The sequence below is a fragment of the Cervus canadensis genome, chromosome 1 (assembly GCF_019320065.1).
Source record: "Cervus canadensis isolate Bull #8, Minnesota chromosome 1, ASM1932006v1, whole genome shotgun sequence".
In the NCBI taxonomy this organism is placed as follows: Eukaryota; Metazoa; Chordata; class Mammalia; order Artiodactyla; family Cervidae; genus Cervus; species Cervus canadensis.
In genome coordinates, this window is record NC_057386.1 from 107,017,128 (window position 1) to 107,039,871 (window position 22,744).

Below are 22,744 nucleotides of genomic sequence, written 5' to 3' on the forward strand. Positions count from 1 at the left end.
GTTCAAGGTTCATGTACTGTTGAAGCCTGGCTTGGAGAATTTTGAGCATTACCTTACTAGCATGTGAGATGAGTGCAGTTGTATGGTAGTTTGAACATTCTTTGGCATTGCCTTTCTTTCGGATTAGAATGAAAAGTGACCTTTTCTAGTCCTGTGGCCACTGCTGAGTTTCCCAAATTTGTTGGCATATTGAGTGCAGCACTTTCACAGCATCATCTTTTAGGATTTGAAATAGCTCAACTGGAATGCCATCACCTCCATTAGCTTTGTTCACAGTGATGCTTCCTAAGGCCCACTTGACTTCACTTTTCAGGATGTCTGGCTCTAGGTGAGTGATCACAGCATCGTGATTATCTGATTTGTGAAGTTCTTTGTATAGTTCTTCTGTGTATTCTTGCCAACTCTTCTTAATATCTACTGCTTCTGTTAGATCCATACCATTTCTGTCCTTTATTGTGCCCATCTTTGCATGAAAAGTTCCCTTGATATTTCTAATTTTCTTGAAGAGAACTCTAGTCTTTCTCATTGTGTTGTTTTTCTCTGTATCTTTGCATTGATCACTGAGGAAGGCGTTCTTATCTCTCCTTACTAATCTTTGGAACTCTACATTCAAATGGGTGCTTAGATTCTTGAAAATTTAAAAAAAAGAAGGCACCACCTAGGGGAATATTGGCTTTGGGTAGAAAATAAAGGAGATAGTGAAATAACCCTTTGACCAATCAATCATGACAATCTTGATTTCCTGAAACTTTTCTGCCATTTTAAAAAGATCAGTTAGTCTACCCCAGGGAAGGGAGTGCTTCCTGCTTTCTACCAATGTTCTTAAAGAACCTTGTTGTTGTTCAGTGGCTAAGTCATGTCTAACTCTTTGTGACCCCATGAACTGCAGCACGCCAGGCTTCCCTGTCCTTCACCGTCTCACAGAGTTTGCTCAAACTCATGTCCATTGAGTTGGTGATGCTATCCAACCATATCATTCTCTGTCTCTCCTTTCTGCTCCTGCCCTCAATCTTTCCCTAGCATCAGGGTCTTTTCCAGCGAGTTGGCTCTTCACATCAGCTGGCCAAAGTATTGGAGCTTCAGCATCAGTCCTTCCAATAAATATTCAGGGTTGATTTCCTTGAGGATTGATTGCTTTGCTCTCCATGCTGTCTAAGGGACTCTTAAGAATCTTCTCCAGCCCCACAATACAAAAGCATCAGTTCTTCCTGGTCCAGCTCTCACATCCGTACATGACTGCTGGAAAAACTTTGACTAGATGAACTTTTGTCAGCAAAGTGATGTCTCTGTTTTTTAACATGCTGTCTATGTTTGTCATAGCTTTCCTTCCAAGGAGCAAGCTAATTTCATGGCTGCAGTCACCATCCACAGTGATTTTGGAGCCCAAGAAAGTAAGGTCTGTTACTATTCCATTTTTTTCCCCATCTATTTGCCATGAAGTGATGAGACTGGATGCCATGTTCTTCATTTCTTGAATGTTGTGTTTTAAGTCATCTTCTTCACTCTTCTCTTTCACTTTCATCAAGAGGCTCTTTAGTTTCTCTTCACTTTTTGCCATTTGGGTGGTGTCATCTGCATATCTGAGGTTGTTGATTTTTCCTGGCAATCTTTTTTTTTTTTCTTTTAAGTTGTAATTGTTTGTTTTTTATTATATTACGATGCTATTGTCATGAATCACACATTCTTTTTTTTTTTTATTTTTTAATTTAAGGATTATTTCTTTACAGAATTTTGTAGTTTTCTGTCATACATCAATAAGAATCAGCCAAAGGTACACGCATGTTCCCTCCCTCCCATCTCCTTCCCCATCCCAACCTTCAGCCTGTCACAGAGCCCCAGTTTGAGTTCCCTGAGTCGTACACCAAATTCCCATTGGCTGTCCATTTTACATATGGTATTGTAAATTTCTATGTTACTCTCTCCATACATTTCCCCTTCTCCTGCCTCTCTTCCCCCCATGTCTATAGGTCTGTTCTCTATGTCTGTTTCTCCTTTGTTGCCCTGAAAATAAATTCATCACTGCCATCTCTTTCAGTTCAGTTCAGTTCAGTCGCTGAGTCGTGTGCAACTCTTTGCGACCCCATTGACTGCAGCATGCCAGGCCTCCCTGTCCATCACCAACTCCCGGAGTTTACTCACACTTATGTCCATCAAGTTGGTAATGCCATACAACCATCTCATCCTCTGTTGTCCCCTTCTCATCCTGCCCTCAATCTTTCCTAGCATCAGGGTCTTTTCAAATGAGTCAGCTCTTTGCATCAGATGGCCAAAGTATTGGAGTTTCAGCTTCAACATCAGTCCTTCCAATGAACACCCAGGACTGATCTCCTTTAGGATGGACTGGTTGGGCCTTCTTGTAGTCAGGGACTCTCAAGAGTCTTCTCAAGCACCACAGTTCAAAAGCATCAATTCTTCGGTGCTCAGCTTTCTTTATAGTCCAACTCTCACATCCATACATGACTACTGGAAAAACCATACCCTTAACTAGATGGACCTTTCTTGGCAAAGTAATATCTCTGCTTTTTAATATGCTGTCCAGGTTGGTCATAACTTTCCTTCCAAGGAGTATGCATCTTTTAATTTCATGGCTGCAGTCACCATCTACAGTGATTTTGGAGCCCCCCCCAAATAAAGTCTGTCACTGTTTCCACTGTTTCCCCATCTATTTGCCATGAAGTGATGGGACCATCACTTCAAAACTGAGATGCCATGATCTTAGTTTTCTGAATGTTGAGCTTTAAGCCAACTTTTTCACTCTCTTCTTTCACTTTCATCAAGAGGCTCTTAGTTCTTCACTTTCTTCCATAAGAGTGGTGTCATCAGCATATCTGAGGTTATTGATATTTCTCCCAGCAATCTTGATTCCAGCTTGTGCTTCATCCAGCCCAGTGTTTCTCATGATGTACTCTGCATATAAGTTAAATAAGCAGGGTGACAATATACAGCCTTGACAAACTCCTTTCCTGATTTGGAACCAGTCTGTTGTTCTGTGTCCAGTTCTAACTGTTGCTTCCTGACCTGCATATAGATTTCTTAAGAGGCAGGTCAGGTGGTCTGGTATTCCCATCTCTTTCAGAATTTTCCACAGTTTATTGTGATCCACACAGGCAAAGGCTTTGGGATAGTCAAAGCAGAAGTAGATGTTTTTCTTGAACTCTCTTGCTTTTTCGATGATCCAGCGGATGTTGGCAATTTGGTCTCTGGTTCCTCTGCCTTTTCTAAAACCAGCTTGAACATACGGAAGTTTACCATTCACGTATTGCTGACGCCTGGCTTGGAGAATTTTGAGCATTATTTTGCTACCGTGTGAGATGAATGCATTTGTGTGGTAGTGTGAGCATTCTTTGGCTTTGCCTTTCCTAGGGATTGGAATGAAAAGTGACCTTTTCTAGTCCTGTGGCCACTGCTGAGTTTTCCAAATTTGTTGGCATATTGAGTGCAGCACTTTCACAGCATCATCTTTTAGGATTTGAAATAGCTCAACTGGAATTCCATCACCTCCACTAGATTTGTTTGTAGTGATGTTTCCTAAGGCCCACTTGACTTCACATTCCAGGATGTCTAGCTTTAGGTGAGTGATGACACCATCGTGATTATCTGGGTCATGAAGATCTTTTTTGTACAGTTCTTCTGTGTATTCTTGCCACCTCTTCTTAATATCTTCTGCTTCTGTTAGGTCCATACCATTTCTGTCCTTTATTGGGCCCATCTTTGCATGAAAAGTTCCCTTTGCATCTCGAATCATCTTGAAGAGATCTCTAGTCTTTCCCATTGTATTGTTTTCCTTTATTTCTTTGCACTGATCGCTGAGGAAGGCTTTCTTATCTCTCCTTGCTATTCTTTGGAACTCTGCATTCAAACGGGAATATCTTTCCTTTTCTCCTTTGGTTTTTGCTTCTCTAATTTTCACAGCTATTAAAATGTCTTCTCAGACAGGCATTTTGCTTTTTTGCATTTCTTTTTCTTGGGAATGGTCTTGCTCCCTGTCACCTATACAATGTCACAAACCTCCGTCCATAGTTCATCCGGCATTCAGTCTATCAGATCTGGGCCCTTAAATCTATTTCTCACCTCCACTGTATAACCATAAGGAATTTGATTTAGGTCATACCTGAATGGTCTAGTGGTTTTCCCCACTTTCTTCAATATAAGTTTGAATTTGGCAATAAGGAGTTTATGATCTGAGCGACATTCAGTTCCCGGTCTTGTTTTTACTGACTGTATAGAGCTTCTCCATCTTTGGCCGTCTCTTTAGATTCCATATATATGTGTCAGTATGTGATATTTATATTTCTCTTTATGACTTATTCACTTTGTTTAATAGGTACTAGGTTCATCCACCTCATTAGAACAAATCGTTTTTATGTTTTTTCCATTGTATATATGTACCACTACTTCCTTATCCTTTCATCTGTCGATGGTCATCTAGGTTGCCTCCATGTTCTAGCTATTGTAAATAGTACTGAAATGAACATGGGTGTATTGGTGTCTTTTTCAATTTCGGTTTCCTCAGGGTATATGCCTAGGAGTGGGATTGCTGGGTCATATGGTGGTTTTATTCCTAGCTTTTTAAGGAATCTCTGCACCATCTTGCATAGTTGCTGTATCAGTTTACATTCCCACCAGCAGTGCAAGAGTGTTCCTTTTCTCCATATGTTCTCCAGCATTTATTGTTTGTAGGTTTTTTGATGATGACATTCTGACTGGTGTGAGGTGGTATCTCATTATAGTTTTTGATTTGCATTTCTCTAGTAATGAGTGATGTTGAGCATCTTTTCTTTTCCTTGTTAGCCATCTTATGTCTTCTTTGGAGAAATGTCTTTTCAGGTCCCTTTCCCACTTTTTGATTGGGTTGTTTGCTTTTCTTGTATTCAGTTGTATGAGCTGCTTATGTGTTTTGGAAAGTAATTCTTCGTCAGTTGTTTCCTTTGCTATTATTTTCTCCCATTCTGAGGGTTGTCTTTTAACCTTGTTTTTAGTTTCCTTTGCTGTGTAAAAGCTTTTAAGTTTAATTGGATCACACTTGTTTATTTTTGTTTTTATTTCCATTACTCTAGGAGGTGCGTCATGGAAGATCTTGCTTTGATTTGTGTCATCAAGTGTTCTGCCTATGTTTTCCTTTAAGCATTTAATAGTTTCTGGTCTTACCATTAGGTCCTTAATCCATCTTGAGTTTATCTTTGTGTGTGACATTAGGTTGTATTCTAATTTCATTCTTTTGCATGTAAGTGTCCTGTTTTCCCAGCACCACTTATTGAAGAGCCTATCGTTGCCCCATTTTATATTCTTGCCTCCTTTGTCAAAAATAAGGTATCCGTAGTTGCATGGGTTTATCTCTGGGTTCTCTATCTTGTTTCATTTGTCTATATTTCTGTTTCTGTGCCGGTACCATGCTGTCTTGATGACTGTAGCTTTCTAGTATAGTCTGAAGTCAGGAAGGTTTATTCCTCCAGGTCGATTCTTCTTTCTCAAGCGTGCTTTGGCTATTCAGGGTCTTTTGTGTTTCCATGTGAATTGTGAAATTTTTTGTTCTAGTTCTGTGAATAATGCCATTGGTAATTTGATAGGGATTGCATTAAATTTGTAGATTGCATTTGATAGTATAGTCATTTTCACAATATTGATTCTTCCTACCCGGGAACATGGAATATCTCTCCACTTGTTTGTCATCTTTGATTTCTTTTCAGTGTCTTATAGTTTTCTGTATACAGATCTTTTATCTCCTTAGGTAGGTTTCTTCCTAGATATTTTATTCCTTTTGTTGAAATGTTGAATGGGATTGATCCCTTAATTTCTCTTTCTGATTTTTCATTTGTTAGTATATAGGAATGCAAGTGATTTCTGTGTATTGACCTTGTATCTTGTGACCTTGCTGAAATCATTGATTAGCTCTAGTAATTTTCTGATAGTGTCTTTTGAGTTTTCTATGTGTAGTATCATGTCATCTGCAACCAGTGAGAGTTATACTTATTTTCCAATCTGGATTCCTTTTACTTATTTTTCTTCTCTTATTGCCCTAGCTAGGACTTCCAAAACTATGTTGAATAATAGTGGTGAGAGTGGATACCCTTGTCTTGTTCCTGATCTTTAGAGGAATGCTTTCAGTTTTTCACCATTGAGAATAATTTTTGCTGTGGGCTTTTCATATGTAGCCTTTACTCTGTTGAGGTAGGTTCTTTCTATGCCTATTTTTTGAGGTTTTTTTTTATCATAAATGGATGCTGAATTTTGTCAAAGATTTTTCTGCATCTATGGAGATGATCACATGGTTTTTATCTTTCAATTTGTTGATATGGTGTATCACTTTGATTGATTTGCGTATATTGAAGAATCCTTGCATCCCTGGAATAAACCTGACTTGATCACAGTGGATGAGCTTTTTAATGTATTCTTGAATTCTGTTTGCTAGAATTTTGTTGAGGATTCTTACATCTATGTTCATTAGTGATATTGACCTGTAATTTCCTTTTTTGGTGTTGTCTTGGCCTGGTTATGGTATCAGGGTGATTGTGGCTTCTTAGAATGAGTTTGCAAGTGTTCCTTCCTCTGCAATTTTTTGGAAGAGTTTCAGACAAATGGGCATTAGCTCTTCTCTAAATATTTGATGGAATTCCCCTGTGAACCTATCTGGTCCTGGCAGAGTTTTGATCACTGTTTCAATTTCAGTGTTTGTAATTGTGTTGTTCATAATTTCTTTTTCTTCCTGGTTCAGTCTTCGGAGGTTGACCTTTTCTAAGAATCTGTTCATTTCCTCTAGGTTGTCCATTTTATTAGCATATAATTGCTCATAATGTTCTCTTATGATCCTTTGTATTTCTGTGTTTTCTGTTGTAACCTCTCCTTTTTCATTTCTAAATTTGTTGATTTGATTTTTCTCCCTTTTTTTCTTGATGAGTCTGGCTAGTGGTTTGTCAGTTTTGTTTGTCTTCTCAAAGAACCAGCTTTTAGTTTTATTAATCTTTGCTGTTGTTTCTTTCATTTCTTTTTCATGTATTTCTGCTCTGATCTTTATGATTTCTTTCCTTCTGCTGACTTTGGGGTGTTTTTGTTCTTCTTTTTCCAGCTGCTTTAGATGTCAAGTTAGGTTGTCTATTTGATGCTTTTCTTATTTCTTGAGGTATGATTGTATTACTATAAACTTCCCTCTTAGAACTGCTTTTGCTGAATCCCATAGATTTGGGGTCATCGTGTTTTCATTGTCATTTGTTTCTAAGAATCTCTTGATTTCTTTTCTTACTTCTTCAGTATCTTCTTCAGTTATTCAGTAATGTATTGTTTAATCTTCTTCAGTTAGCTTTTTTTTTTTTGCAGTTTTTTTCCTTTTAGTTGATATCTAGTCTCATCGCATTGTAATCAGAGAAGATACTTGATACAATTTCAGTTTTCTTAAATTTACTGAGGTTTGATTTGTGGCCCAAGATGTGGTCTATTCTGGAGAATGTTCCATGTGCACTTGAGAAGAAAGTGTATTCTTCTGCATTTGGATGGAAAGTCCTGAAGATATCACTTAGGTTTATTTGGTCTAATATTTCATTTAAGGTTTGTATTTCCTTATTGATTTTCTGTTTTGATAATCTGTCCATTGATATAAGTGGAGTGGTAAGTCCCCTACTATTATTATGTTGCTGTCGATTTCCCCTCTTATGCTGTTACTGCTTGCCTTAGGTATTGAGGTACTCCTATGGGTGCATAAATACTTACAATTGTTATGTCTTCTTCGTGGATTGATCCCTTGATCATTATGTAGTGTCCTTCTTTGTCTCTTATAATATTCTTTCAAGTCTATTTCGTCTGAAATAAGGATTTACACTCAGCTTTCTTTTGGTTTCCATTCACATGGAATGTCTTTTTCCATCCTTTTACTTTAAATCTGTATGTGTCTTTAGGTCTGAAGTGGGTCTCCTGTAAGCAGCATATATATGGGTCTTGTTTTTGTATCCATTCAGTCAATCTGTATCTTTTGGTTGGTGCATTTAATCCATTTACATTTGAGGTAATTATTGATATGTGTGTTCCTATTAGCATTTTCTTGATTGTTTTGGGTTTGTTTTTATAGGTCTTTCCTTTCTCTTGTGTAAATCCCTTTAGTGTAAGTCCCTTTAGTATTTGTTGCAAGACTGATCTGGTAGTGCTGAATTCTCTTAATTTCTGCTTGTCTGTAAAGCTTTTGAATTCCCCATAAATTTTAAATGAGATCTTTACCATCTGCCAGCAATGTTGATTCCAGCTTGTGATTCATCCAGACCAGTATTTCACATGATGTACCCTGCATATAAGTTAAACAACCCTAGGATTATATAAATAGCTAATGCTGTCTCAAAGAATTTCTGCTATCAGTTGTACAAAGAATTGTCACAATTTCTAAATGCTGTTATTTCTTTGTGTGTGTGTGTGTGTGATGACACATAATACTAAATCTGTAGGTCTAACTTTATAACAAGCAATCTTTACATTTTTAGCATTAGTTCAGTGAGTTATGTGTGCTCACTTGTGTCTGACTCTCTGTGGCCTCATCAACTGTAGCTCACTGGACTCCTCTGTCTGTGGAATTTTCCAGGCAAAGAATACTGGAGTGGGTTAATTTGTAGGGTCAAAAAGTAACCTTTAAAGGTATCTTGTTATTCTATATATGAAGAAACTGGGGGGCAGAGTAGGTAGGTGGCTGCTCAAAGTCACTTGCTCCTAGGCAGCAGAAATAGAACTTAAACTTGTATGTCTTAACTTTTAGTCCAGTCTTTCTTCAATGCACTGCATTTCTAAACAGAATCAGTGGCAAGAAGAATTCCACATTTCTTTTTAAAAAGACTGTTAATTTCAGACTGTTGGTATTATGAGTCTCTTTGACTAGTCATTTCTTTTGAAATTATAGCAGAAAAAGGCATATTTTATTTATTTGTGTGTGTGTACTGAGTCATGTCCAAATCTTTGTGACCCCATGGATTGTAGCCTGTGAGGCTCCTCTGCCCATGGCAAAGATTACCAGAGTGGGTTGCCATTTCCTTCTCCAGGGGATCTTCCTGACCCAGGGATTGAACCTGAATCTCTTGTATCTCCTGCATTGGCAGGCACACTCTCTACCACTAGTGCCACCAGGGAATCCCTTATTTATTCATATTTATTTTTACAGCATGCTAAGTTGCTTACAACTCAGTAGTCATAAGACATGATTTAAAGGATGTAGCCAATTTTCTTTAGCAAACACCAGATCTATGTTATTTTCTCTTACAGCTTTAAAATTTGCTGCTATTTTAACAAATGTAAATAAAAGAATGACTTAAAAGGAAAATGACTTTAAAGAGAGATAACTAGAAGGAACCTGTCTTGAATACTAGACACCAAACCTAATAATTAATTTTTTAAATATTTTTCTTTATTATCAAAATAATATAGCAAAATATATATCCTCATCATTATTCAGAAAATAAAGAATAAGAAGAAACTTAAAAATAGCTGATTTTCAAAATAAACTTATCAGTCATTATTATTTACATTTTAGTTATAGTTTTCCATAAATGTGATTTTAAATGATGAGATTATTCCATCCATTCTGTGTTTACACAGCTACTGTTTTTCACCTAATAGTGTATTGGGAACTTCTTTCCAAGTCAACAAACCAGAAGGAATGGATCTGCATGATCATTTTTGATGATTATGTAGTATTCTTGTATGTGGGTATATTCTAAATTATGTAACCAATTATAAGTTTTTACGTTTTTAGGTGGTTTCTGATGTTTTGTCATTGTTAACTACTCTATGATGATATTCATGAGCTATTATATTTTTGCATATTTCCTGGATCACCACTTGCCACTTGTAGAGTTTTAAAGAGACTCTGTGTCTTGCTTTCATAGACAAACTCTGGATTTCCTACCATTACTAATATCCTGTTTCCCCAAATGCCCTCATTAAGATGTCAATGCTATGGTTTTTCCAGTAGTCATGTATGAATGTGAGAGTTGGATCATAAAGAAGACTGAGTGCTGAAGAATTGATGGCTTTTGTATTTTGGTGTTGGAGAAGACTCTTGCGAGTCCCTTGGACAGCAAGGAGATCAAACCAGTCAATCCTAAAGGAAATCAATTCTGAATATTCATTGGAAGGACTGATGCTGAAGCTGAAACACCAATACTTTGGCCACCTGATGCAAAGAGCCAACTCATTGGAAAAGAAACCCTGATGCTAGCAAAGATTGAAGGCGGGGGTGTGGGGGGGCGACAGAAGAGGAAGTGGTTGGATGGCATCATCGACTCAAAGGACATGAGTTTGAGCAAACTCCAGGAGGTGGTGAAGGACAGGGAAGCCCGGCATGCTGTAGTTCATGGGGTTACAAAGAGTCAGACATGACTAAGCTACTGAAAGACACCAAATTACAATACATTCTTAAGTAAATGTGGTTATGTTATACATCATTTTAATACACATTTCTTGCTTTATATTTTTTTGCTAGTGACTTATTTCTTGCTATTTATTTTATATTTATTTTGGACTGTTGAAATGATGTTAGACAAAAAACAAAAATGAGCAATTTTCTTATTCAATTTTATAAATGTATCATAAGGCAGCAGTGCCAACTCACAACATCAACAACACATTTGACCCAGGAACTGCTAACAGAAGTACAGTGCAGTGGTGGTTCAAGAAGTTTTGCAAAGAAGACAAGAACTTTGAAGACGAAGAGCGTAGTGGCCGGCCATTGGAAGTTGGCAGTGACCAACTGAGAGCCATCGTTGAAACTGATTCTCTTACAGCTACATGAGAAGTTGCCAAAGAACTCAACGTCAACCATTCTGAGGTCGTTGTTGAAGCAAATCCATTTGAAGCAAATTGGAAAGGTGAAAAAACTCAATAAATAGGTGCCTCAGTGAGCTGACTGCAAATCGAAAAACTTGTCATTTTGAACTGTCATCTTCCTTTACTCTGTGCCACTACAATGAACCATTTTCCAATGGGATTGTGACGTGTAACGAAAGTGAATAGTGTACAACAACCAGCAGCGACCAACTCAGTGGATGGACCGAGAAGAAGCTCTAAAGCTCTTCCCAAAGCCAGACTTGCACCAGACAAAGGTCAGGGCCACAGTTTGGTGGTCTCCTGCCTGTCTGATCCACTACAGCTTTCTGAATGCCCACAAAACCATTACATCTGAGATGTAAGCTCAGCAAATTGATAAAATGCACCAAGAATTGCAAGCCCTGCAGCAGCTTTGATCAATAGAAAGGGCCTAATTCTGCACACCACCACCAAACCACACATTACACAACCAACATTTCAAAAGTTGAATGAATTGGATTATAAAATTTTGCCTCATCTACCATATTCACCTGACCTCTTGCCAACGGATCACCACTTCTTCAAGCATCTGAATGTTTTGCAGGCAAAATGTTTCCACAACCAGCAGGATGCAGAAAATGCTTTCCAAGAGTTTATTGAATCCCACAGCATGAATTTTTAAAATACAGGAATAAACAAACTTGTTTCTCGTTGGCAAAAATGGGTTGATTGTAATGGTTCCTATTTTGATTAATAAATATGTGTTTGAGCCTAGTTATAATGAGTTAAAATTCACAGTCCAAACTGCAATCACTTTTGTACCTACCTAACATCATTTTCATAAAAGAGAAACAGCATATTACTACATTTACCAACACTCTCTTTTCCTACTTTGTTGGAGGATGACATTTTTCCACATTAATGAATTTTCCAGCATGCTATAGTGAAAAAAGCTTGCGTTTGAAGCCAGGTAGAACTGGATTCAAATTCTGCTTTACAGCTATTTAATGTTGTGGTCATAGACAAGTCACATAGTTTCTCCATTAACTGATTTTTTAAATGTAAAATGGGTGCATATTACCCGTCTTCTGGTGCTTCTCAGAGGGTAAAATGCTCTAGTAGAGTGCCTGGCTGTATTGGTGTTGCGTGATGACTCCTCCATGTCCCCAGCACCCAGTGCATACCAATGTCAGAGCACTCAGCATCCTCCTTATGTCTGTTCATTTGGTTATCTCTAGGGATAGACTCTCTGCTTTTTTTTTTTTTACCTCCAGCACTTAAGACAATGTCAGGTATGTTAGGTGAATGAAATAATTTAAAACTGAAATTTCGTTTTAATACTTTAAAGTGGTAAAAAGTTTAAGTGACGCTATATGGAATCTATTATAGAATTTAACAGTGACACATCCATTATGCTTGGGTATGTTCCTTGATCCAGGGACCCAGTGCCCTGTTAAGACAAATCACTACCAGATCTTACTTGCTTTGGCAACACTGAAGACGGCTCAGTTTTTTACATCTCCCTTAATCCTCCTGGCAACCCTTTGAGCTAGGTATTACTGTTCTTACCTTAACATGAAGTGATGTCAGGAAGTTAGGTAACTTTCTCAGACTGTATGGCTACCACATAGCAGTGTTGCCATTTGAACTCGGCTTTTTTTTTTTTTTTTTACTTAAATCTAATGTATTTTCCATGGTATTAAATAAGATAAATTCATTTGAAATACTTAGCACAGTGTGTGACACATAATGCCAAATGGTAGTTGCTAATATTATTGTAATATCAAAGCTTCACCACTGAAGGGTTGGGAATCTTCAACAAACATGTATTAATAAAGCAGTCTCCAATGTATTTATAAAAACTTCCTTTTAGAATTGAACTCTCTAATACAGCTGCCTTAGTCTTGTGGACTGATGTAGCAGCTCTTAACTCTGGGTCATTATTCTGTCAAGCCCTAGGATTTTAAGCTCTTCCCTCAAGTTCCCCCTCCTTCCTCCATGGGATACTGAGTAAACGTCCTGCTTCCTGGCCATTGGACTCTTGCTGCTGACAGCAGTGTTGCTTGGTGGCTTCACTTTCCTGCTGCTGTTGATACGCATGCTCCCATGGTTTCCGTTGCTTGCTACCACAGGGGCTGTGAAAGTTGAAGCAGGTTTTTAACACCCAGGCCAGTGATACAACTCTGTTAGGATCCCAGAAGGTAGTTGGCGCTTTCTTCAGAGTCTGTTTAATTTATTGATGGAAGAATCTAGGGTTTCTATGTATGTGAACATACATAGTTGGAGAAGAGATTTTAATTCTCTGCCTCAGTTTCTCTCTGCGTAGACCTCTGGGTCCTGAGTCCTCAGCCTCTCTGGGATTCTGCAAAATGGATTGATCCATAGCTCTAGCTGTTTTGAGGTCAGAATTTTGCCATGAATCAGATATGGTGTGCTGAGTTAGTGGTTGCCCTTGGGCTTCTTAGAGGTGTGGCATGCCTGGGCTTCTTAGAGGTGTAAATGCCACCTCTGTTTACCCCACGACACCCTACAGATATTACCATTTTCTTTATGTGTGCTCAAACTTAAAAGTGTTACAAAGCCTTTCCCTAGCTTTCAGCTTCTTCAGTCCTCTTTTTATCAATTATCATCCTACTGTCTATTTTTTGTCTTCCAGAAATTAATTGAAATTTTTCATCTCATGACTTTTCTTTCATTTTTTTTAACATTATGAGTTTATACTGTTTGTAACCCTTTACTCTTGTATTAGTGGGCTCTTAGAGGAAAAGAAGATACATGCCAAAGTCAGGCTGACGTTCTTAAATGAAAATTAGATTCTTAAAAAAATTTATCTTTACTAAAGTATTTTTGATTTTTAACAGCACATATTTCTACTGAGACAGTTTGGTACATTTTGACATGTGTATTAAAACCATCACTACTACCTACTCTACCTGTGAAGAAACTGATACTTGAAGGAGCCTAGAAGCTCAGATTGGAACCCAGGCTTATCTGATGTCAAGTTCCATGCTGTGGGCTCTGAAGTCTGAGTTCTAGCTGGGAAAACAATTGATTGTTTCTCATTTGCATTGGGAAAGAATGCAGTCTCTGAATAAAACTGCTGCTGCTGCTGCTAAGTCACTTCAGTCGTGTCTGACTCTGTGCGACCCTATGGATAGCAGCCCATAAGGCCCCTCTGTCCACGGGATTCTCTAGGCAAGAATACTGGAGTGGGTTGCCATTTCCTTCACTGAATCTAACTACTCATTTCTTTAATAAGAGGGTTGTGCTAAATGATCCTAATGTCTTTTTCAACTTCAAGTTTTTGTACTTCATGTATATTTCCTATGCAGAAGTGGTAAATCTCTGTTCAAATACATTTTTTTCAATTAAATGAAACTGTACTATTCTCTGTAATTTTTAAGTGGAGCTATATAAGACATTAAGAATAGTATTTTTTTTCTTTTTATAGGAAGGCGTTTAAGAAGCTCTTGGAGTAATATGAGTCAGAGTAATGTAGGATCTGCAGGAAGTCCCTCAAGATAGTTGGTGAGACAATATGAATTTTTTCAAAGTGTATTGTATAATTATTTTGCAGACATTCTGACTATAAAATTCCTAGTTTTGTGCTCACAAGAGACGTTCTGCTCAGTCTTTTATTATTATGTGGTTTTTAAGCTTAGTAATGGTGGAAGCTACAATAGTTACCTAATACTTAACTGTGTTCTTCACTTCTGCTAAAAAATGCAGATTTTTACATTATAATATAGATATAGTTCTGTAACTCCATCTAGCTATCTATCTATGGAACTATCTTTATAGTTCTCAAATATTATCAGCAATGACTAAAATGCCATAGCCTAAAATATATAAAATACATCTATCATCTATACACAGGCACATATTATTTACATGCCAAGTATATGTAATGTTTTTATGCAAAGCTGAAATCAAATTTGACTGTTCTAAGATATGACAATTTATTTTCTACTTCTCCAATCTTAGGAAAAAGAAGAATTTATAGACTCTTCATCAAGATCTTCATTTTCGCAGCAGTTAAATCCAAGGCTACAGTTGTGGTGAAACCATGAATAAAAATACATTTTCTGTAGTATCATCCAGTCTACTTGAAAAGTAATTTCTAAATTAAATTTAATATGTTTTGAAGTATCATAGTTTAAAATATGTAGAATATTAATGTTGGGGGAAAAGTTTCATACAGCTAACTACCTGTGGTGTAAGATAGTGGCAATAAAAAGGTTGATCAGTAATTACCTTCCACTGTAAATCAAGGTATAGGATAAATCCTGCATTCTCTTTAATAATTATTTATAGAGCTGGATTTTTTAAAATTTGATCTGATTTTTTAAATATCTAAAGTATTTTATATTTCCAGTATAACTATAACATAATGTAAGATTAACGTTTGCTGAGTAACAAACAAGCTCTAATACCTTAAAACAAGCAAGCATTTATTCTTTGTCATGATTCTGTGGACAGTTCTGGTCTGCACTGGCTCCAGTAGGATGGCCTCACAGATGTGTTCTGGGGCCTCGTTTGGGAAGGTTGGATGGCTGAGGTCCCTTTCAGCCTGGTCTCCCACCCTCCAGGCATAGCTCAGACTTTCTCACGTGCTGCAGAGTGATTCCCAGCAGCAAGCACGAGTGTTTTTCAAATGTCTGTTTTCCTCACATTTGCTTATGCACCATTGACTAAAGCAATGTAGATAACTAAGTCTGAATTCAAGGTCTAGAGTTACAGACTTTACTTTTTAATGGAAGGAACAGTAAAGCCACATTCTTGGGGGCATCCAGACAGAGATGGGAAGAATTGGTGGCCATTTTGCAAACATGTAACACACATATAACAAAGTATATTCAGAGAAGTCTTTCTTTGAGTCCTATCCTTCTTTCTGTGCCCTCTTTCTCCTATAAATAGCCATCTTTTTCTTAATTCTTTTTCAGTGTTTCTTTTTGAATGTGCAAATACATATCCATATAAATATATATGCATGTCATATATGTATGTGTGTATATGATTATATTTTTTCTCAAAACGATTATTTATTCTGTATAAAGTGCTACTGGACATTAGACATTCTTCTACTCTTGCTTACTTAGTAAACGAGTGTACACCAGTGTTGACTCAAGTTTTAAGGTCTTTTCTAGAGAATGGTTTCAGGTCGGTTAAACTCAGTGTATCTTTCTCTGATGCCTCCTCCTGGGAGCACTGGGAAGCTCCAGTCTCCTAGGGACAAAAGCCAGGCCCAGCTGTGTGGTAGATGAATTCTGTCCACAGTGCTCCATGCACTGGTACTGAACAGCTTTGCTCTGTGACAGCACAGAGTTTTATTCAACTACTTAAGGTAAAATAAAGCTAATGAGAAAGAAGCATATTACTAAGGCAAGATGTCCTAAAACACCCAATATCCCAGGCTCCACTTGCCAGTGCATTCTTAACAAAAAGGTAGCATATTATATATAGTGGTATTTTCTGTTTGTTTTTTTTTTTTTTAGAAATAATTTTATTTGTTTATTTTTGGCTGTGCTAGGTCCTCATTGCTGGTTGAGCTTTTCTGTAGCTGTGGAGAACTGGGGCTGCTCTCTAGTTGTGGTGCGTGGGCTTCTCACTGTGGTGGCCTTCTCTTGTAGACCACAGGCTCTGGAAAGCACGGGCTTGAGTCATTGTGGTTCTCAGACTCTAGAGCACAGGCTGGATAATTGTGGTGCACAAGCTTAGTTGCTCTGTGGCTTGTAGGATCCTCCTCGACCAGGGATTGAACCTGTGTCTCCTGCATTGGCAGATGGATTCTTTACCACTGAGTCACCAGGAAAGTGAAAGTGGAAGTCCCTCTGTCCTGTCTGACTCTTTGCTACCTCATGGACTATACAGTCCATGGCCAGAATACTGGAGTGGGTAGCCTTTCCCTTCTCTAAGGGATCTTCCCAACCCAGGGACTGAACGCAGGTCTCCCACATTGCAGGTGGATTCTTTACCAACTGAGCTGTCAGGGAACCCCTGAATCACCAGGGAAGTCCTGTATATATGGTATTTTGAACAGCCCTTTTGTAAACTAAAGTTATGTCCTGATGGTCACTTCATATTGGTTTATAAAGTTCTTCCTTGTACCTTGTTGTAGGTGTATAGTATTCTGTTCTTAATATGTCAATACTATAGTTTTATTTATCCAGTACCTTATTGATGGACATTTGAACTGTTTGCAATTTTTAGTGATTACAAATTATGCCAAATAACTAACCTAGTATACAAGTCATTTTGTATTTGTCACCAAATTATCTTTGGGAAAGGTTCCAAAAAATGAGATTGTTGGATTAGAGGGTAAATTGTTGTTGTTTAGTTGCTAAGTCGTGTCCGACTCCTTTGCCACCTCGTGGACGCAGGCTCCTCTGTCTATGGGATTTCCCAGGCAAGAATTCTGGAGTGAGTTGCCATTTCCTTCTCCAGGGGATCTTCCTGACCCAGGGATCAAACCCTTGTCTCCTGCACTGGCAGGTGGATTCTTTACTACTGAGCCACCAGGGAAGCCCAGAGGGTAAATTAGAGATTACTAAATCCCCTCTTCAGAGGTTATACCGTTTTTGATTACCACCAGCAATGTGCAGGAGTACCTCTTTCCTAAAGCCTTGTCATGTATTGTCAAAGTTCTGCATTTACATTGATCTGATTAGGTAAAAAGCAGTATTTCTGCCTGGATTTAGCTTGTAGATTCTGTTACTATGATTAAGTTTGAGCAGCAGAACTATTTTTAATTGCAAAAAAAAATTAAGTAATGTGAATTCTTAACAAGGAGAGACTTAAGAAAAATTTTTTTTATTTAGTTATTTGTTTGGTTTTGTTGAGTTTTAGTTGCATCATGTGGGATTTAGTTCCCTGACCAGGGATCAAACCCAGTCCCCCTTAATGGGAACACAGAATCTTGACCACTGGATCACCAGGGAAGTCCCACAATGAGGGAATTTTAAAGTAAGGTCCTAGCAAGTAAATACACTGCTGTGTTAATCATAGATACTCTGCTGGGGTTAGAAAAGGAGGAACGCTTTACTGAAATAGTAATGTGTGCTGGAGATCGTGTGTACCCCCATTGAGAGGAATTCACATTTAGACAGTTTAAGAGGTTATTGGAGGTGCCTAATGAGACCTTTGTCCCCTTTCTCCTTCATCTCCCCCACTTCTAGGCTTCATCTCTTTATTTCTTTGCAGCCTAATCTCCCGTCAAGAAAGATTTTGAAGTCTGACAATAGAACATTTTCTGCCTTTTTCCCTAGCTAACTGACTATTACCCTAGTAACCACATAGGCCCTCTTACCCTAGAGTTGAATTCAGTGTAATATAACCATAACGGATGTGCTCTAAGTGCTATATAAAGATCAAAATACTCAAAAATAGGGATTTGTTTTTTAAATTTAAACAAATTTTAAGTTTGTTTTTTAAAGTTTTAATTTCTTTCATTATACTTTTTTATGATTTAACTTTTGAATACAAGTCCTCATAAAGATATAGCTAGAATTTCTATGGCAGAAGTTAAATATAAAAAATTTTTCAAAGCTGTAACCTTATGTAAAATATGAACTAACTCTTTTTAACAGTGGTTTCTGTGATGGCACATTTGAAGACAGCTAGCAGCAGCAGCAGCAGAAGTCCTGTATTTAACAATGGCTTTAATGTACCAGTGAAGCATTGAGGTTGAGGTGATCTTAGATCTTAGACCATACTTTGGCTCTGGAGCAAAATAGACCAGGCTCACATTGCTGTCCTCCAGCTTTGTAACTTTAGGCCACCAAGTCAACCTACCCAGATTTGGGTTCTTTTAGAAAAATGAGGGTAATAATATTAGGGATTTTATAAGTATTAAATGAATTGAATAGCATATTGTGTGAATATTGCTTAGCACAATACCCACTACACCATAATTAAGCCCTGAGCTTCATTTCATACTTTACTGAAGTTCTCTTGGACCAATAAAAGCCTGTTCTGACCACTATTCAGAAACACAACTTGGGATGGGGGGAGGGTGTACCTTTTGCAGAATTCTTTTTAACAGTTCCTTCTTTCCTAGTAGCATCTCTTTTATGTCCAGCAGAAATCACAGCTGGAGCATGTGCTTTGTACCAGGAAAATACTCTTAAAGCATAAACTGAGGGTTTTTTTTTTTTTGAGATTCAAATTAAGGTTATATTTATTTTGCTTTAAATGGCCACAAGCATGTCTTTTAAAAGTCCCTTATCCGATTCATTAAAGTGTTTCGTTTTGGAATCCTAAAGTGTAGTAAAAAGTCAGTTTAAAGCAAGTCTCTGCAGTTACCTTTAATAAATCTTTAAGTTTGTTTAAATAATATTTTTAAAGTATTTTTCTACTCCAAAGAAATAAGCATTATTGCTGTAATTTCTCTTATTGTTTGGTTGTTTTACAGAAAAATTAGAATTAGGGCTAAGAAAATTCATTTGATTGCCTTTGTATGATCATATTTTTAAAAATGTCATTGCTAGTATGTACTGAGTATTTTGAATTATCTAGGTCTAAGAAGTTAACAAAGAGTTTAAAGAAAAAGTAGGTACCCATCTCTGGGCAGGGTCTCCCTGGTGGACCACCATCTCTAGGCTAATTTATGCATGCTAATTTACTTTATCTTAGGGATCCTGCCTTTCAGATGATTACAGTTACCAAGAAAACAGGCCTTGGTCTGAAGATCCTAGGAGGAATTAACCGGAATGACGGTCCATTGGTATATATTCAGGAAATCATTCCTGGAGGAGACTGTTATAAGGTAAAAACGAAGATAAAATAACTGTTCACCTAAAAGACAAAACCACTAGTGATGAGGTTTGTTTCGTCATCAGTAAGTTTTTTATGTTAATTGAGTGTCCACTGTGACCATTTCTCAGTGAAGGACACAGAGAGTGGAAGTAGGCCTTCACACTCAAGGAGCTTTAACCTAACAAATGCATAAGAAAAAAATGAATTAAATATGAAAATAGCAGATTTTAAGCTCTAACTAAAGGCTATATATTTTTAATTATATGCTGTTCAACTTTTATCCTAAGTCTGTCTGAGAGAAATCATATCTAAAGGCATGTTCTCTATTCATTGCTCTGAGTTTGGGTTAACTTAGATCAGTTAAACTCTGTTCATTTGGCCTCTCTTAAATGCAAAGCAAAACTAAGCAAATAAAACTACTCATTTGTGAATTTGCAGTAATTCTTGATAAGTTTGTTGTCACTTACTAATTGTCCATATGAGAAATTAGATTTAGAATTAAGGATAGAAAATATCTTTTTTAGGAATGAGAAAGCCTTACTCTTCTCATCACTGTAAGAAATACGCAAATCATGAATTCATCTTTGCTCTTGTTGCTAGGAAGCCCAGATTTATATTTGAAGCACCTAGTTAACAAATTGGTTACTATATTTTCATGCTCATTTCTCTTTAATTTCATGTTATTTCTGTTTTGCTAACATGATTCTATATTTCTTTTGTGGAAAATTTCTTCCAATCCTTTTTGGAGAGATATAGTATATAAAGAATTTAATAAAATAGTCTATTAATATCAAGCTATTTAACATGAGACAGGATCCTCTTACAAAGTTTGTTTATATTGTTCTTATTCTAGTTGTTTTTGTTGAATAAATAGTCCTACCCTTACCCCCCAGTCCTATCCTGAACACTGTTTAGCAAACAGTTTGTTTATTCAAGTGGATTTTTTTCCATGTTGGGAAAAAAAAAATCAATTTAACCAAAACTTTCAAAGCAATAGACTTAAATTTTCTCAGGCTTGTGAAGATAATACAGTGTCTTCCTAATACACTTACCAAGCTGTAAGTGTTATACAGTAAGTATAGGATATTGTCTCTGGAGTAGGAAATCGCAACCCACTCTAGTATTCTTGCCTGGAGAATCCCGTGGACAGAGGAGCCTGGCAGGCTACAGTCCATGGGGTCACAAAGCGTCAATCAGACACGACTGAGCAACTGAGCATACAAACATACAATAGGATATTATAATGATATAATTTTGGGCTCCTGAATTTTATTTATTAACTAAATAAGAGCATACTTAAATGCTAAATTTAAACAAATTCAAACAAAAGACAAAATTTTTCTTTTAAGAATTGAGATATATTACTTTAGTTTTAAAGCTAAAGGATGTGTGTATTCAGTATGGCTAAGCTATTTCTTAGACTATACTTGAAGTAATGCAGTGGATTATGGTTCCTAACAAGTGATAAGAATTTACTTTTAAGACAAACATCAATTTGTGCTTTTTTTCCCCCATGAAAAATATTTGTACTTAAAGTAATAGTAGTGACTAGGTGCTGAGTGACTCATCTCCTGTCAGCAATCACTGAATAAGAAATTATACCTGTAATATACATTTTCTCTTGCTGATTTTCTGAGAATTTCGTTGTTTGAAAGGTTATTAGAAAGCAAAACCATGTAATAAAGTATATTCTGTATTTACCACTAGAGAGCAGCATTGAGTTATTAATGTATTTTTACAGTATTTGGTTGTGTCCAAGAGAAGAAAATTGCCAAAATAGAGAAGGGTGTAGACAGAGAAGAATTAAGTGAGTTTGCAATGCTTACAGTTGCTTTTATGTTCTTCCTCAAGATGGAGAAGTACATACATCTTTTGCTCTGAAAAGACAAATTAATTCAATTTTGTATAAAAATATTTTTAATGCATGATAGAATTTACTTTGTTCTAAATACTGTGTTCTTGTCCAAAAAATCCCCATGGACAAAGGAGCCTGGTGGACTACAGTCTATGGTGTCGCAAAGAGTTGGATACAACTGAGTGACTAAACAACAGCAACAACAAATACTGTGTTAGGCTTGTTAATAAACTTCTAATCTGCAGAAATTTCTGCATGTATATTCACAGAATAGGAAACAGAGGCTCATAGGTTATCCTTATTAAGTTGGTACACTGAGCAACCGTTAATATTTTTTAAATGCATATGAGGACTTTCACTTGCTGTAATTTTAACATTATATTGTTTCAGAGTTAATAATATAGCCAATCTCAAGCTTATAGATAGATTATATTTAATTTATATTTCCAAACTTTATAGACAGGGGGTTGTTGGAATTAATTATCTTTAGTTATTCATGGCTAGCTGCCCCTCCTTCCCCTCATACACACACAAAAATATTTTTCCTCTTGGAAGATATGAAATAGAATACTGGTTAAGTAACCAAAATGGTCATGTTTCTTTGAAAAAAACATATTCAGAGTTCAAACTTGAAACATCTTGAAGTGTTTTTGCTGCTTTAAGTAGGAAAGAAGATTCTTGATTCTCCCAACTCTAAGAGCTAGAGGTAGCCTATTGGTTAGGAACAACTATAATAGATACTGAGTTAAGGGAAGGATTAAATATGGGAACTCCAAGGCTCTTTTCTCTCCACCAGCCAATTCCATATCAGTTTGGAGTCCTCAGTGTTCAGTCTTAGAAATTTTGGGGAGTGGAACATTCCTTTGACCTTCATACACACATATCCAGTTGCCTGATCCACATCTCCACTTGGATCTCTTCAAGGCATCTCACATGCAACTTGTCTGAGGCAGGATTTATGATAGTCATGTCGTACCTTCCATCTACCCATTTCTCCCCAAATAGGCCTTCTGCCAGTGTTCCCAGTTTCTGTGAATGACACCTTCCAATTGCACAAAGTCAGAAAACCAGATCTCATTCTAAATACTTCCTCTCCCTTAACACCCATATCTAATTCATTAGTACTTACTGTTAACTGTTTTCTAAATAGCTCTTGAATCCATCAGTCTTCTTGATCTCCACTGCCATCACCTTTGTTTAAGTTGTCATCAGTTTATATCAAACCTCACAGAGAGCTTTGTCTGCTCTTATGCACCATTCCTATTTCCCTCTCAACCAAGCCTACTAATACTTAATTGGCTACAAGGCTCTGTATAGGGTGACTTCTGCCCCTCACTTCTCTGACTCACCACCCTGTGCTTTCAG

At 37.1% G+C, this 22,744-nt stretch overlaps 1 protein-coding gene across 6 annotated transcripts in view; it reads left to right on the top strand.

Moving 5' to 3' along the window:
* The first annotated feature begins 1,355 nt into the window (after positions 1–1,355).
* LOC122454507 (syntaxin-binding protein 4-like) overlaps positions 1,356–22,744 on the top strand; it is a 93,331-nt gene continuing 71,942 nt past the window's right edge. For 5 of the 6 annotated variants that reach the window (XM_043489080.1, XM_043489058.1, XM_043489087.1 and 2 more), the window contains exons 1-4: positions 1,356–1,396; positions 14,222–14,298; positions 14,755–14,883; positions 19,402–19,534. In XM_043489080.1, the coding sequence (XP_043345015.1) occupies positions 14,837–14,883; positions 19,402–19,534 (180 nt within the window). In that variant the 5' untranslated portion in view covers positions 1,356–1,396; positions 14,222–14,298; positions 14,755–14,836. The remainder of the gene's footprint in view (positions 1,397–14,221; positions 14,299–14,754; positions 14,884–19,401; positions 19,535–22,744) is intronic. The other variant, XM_043489094.1, reaches the window with a different exon arrangement.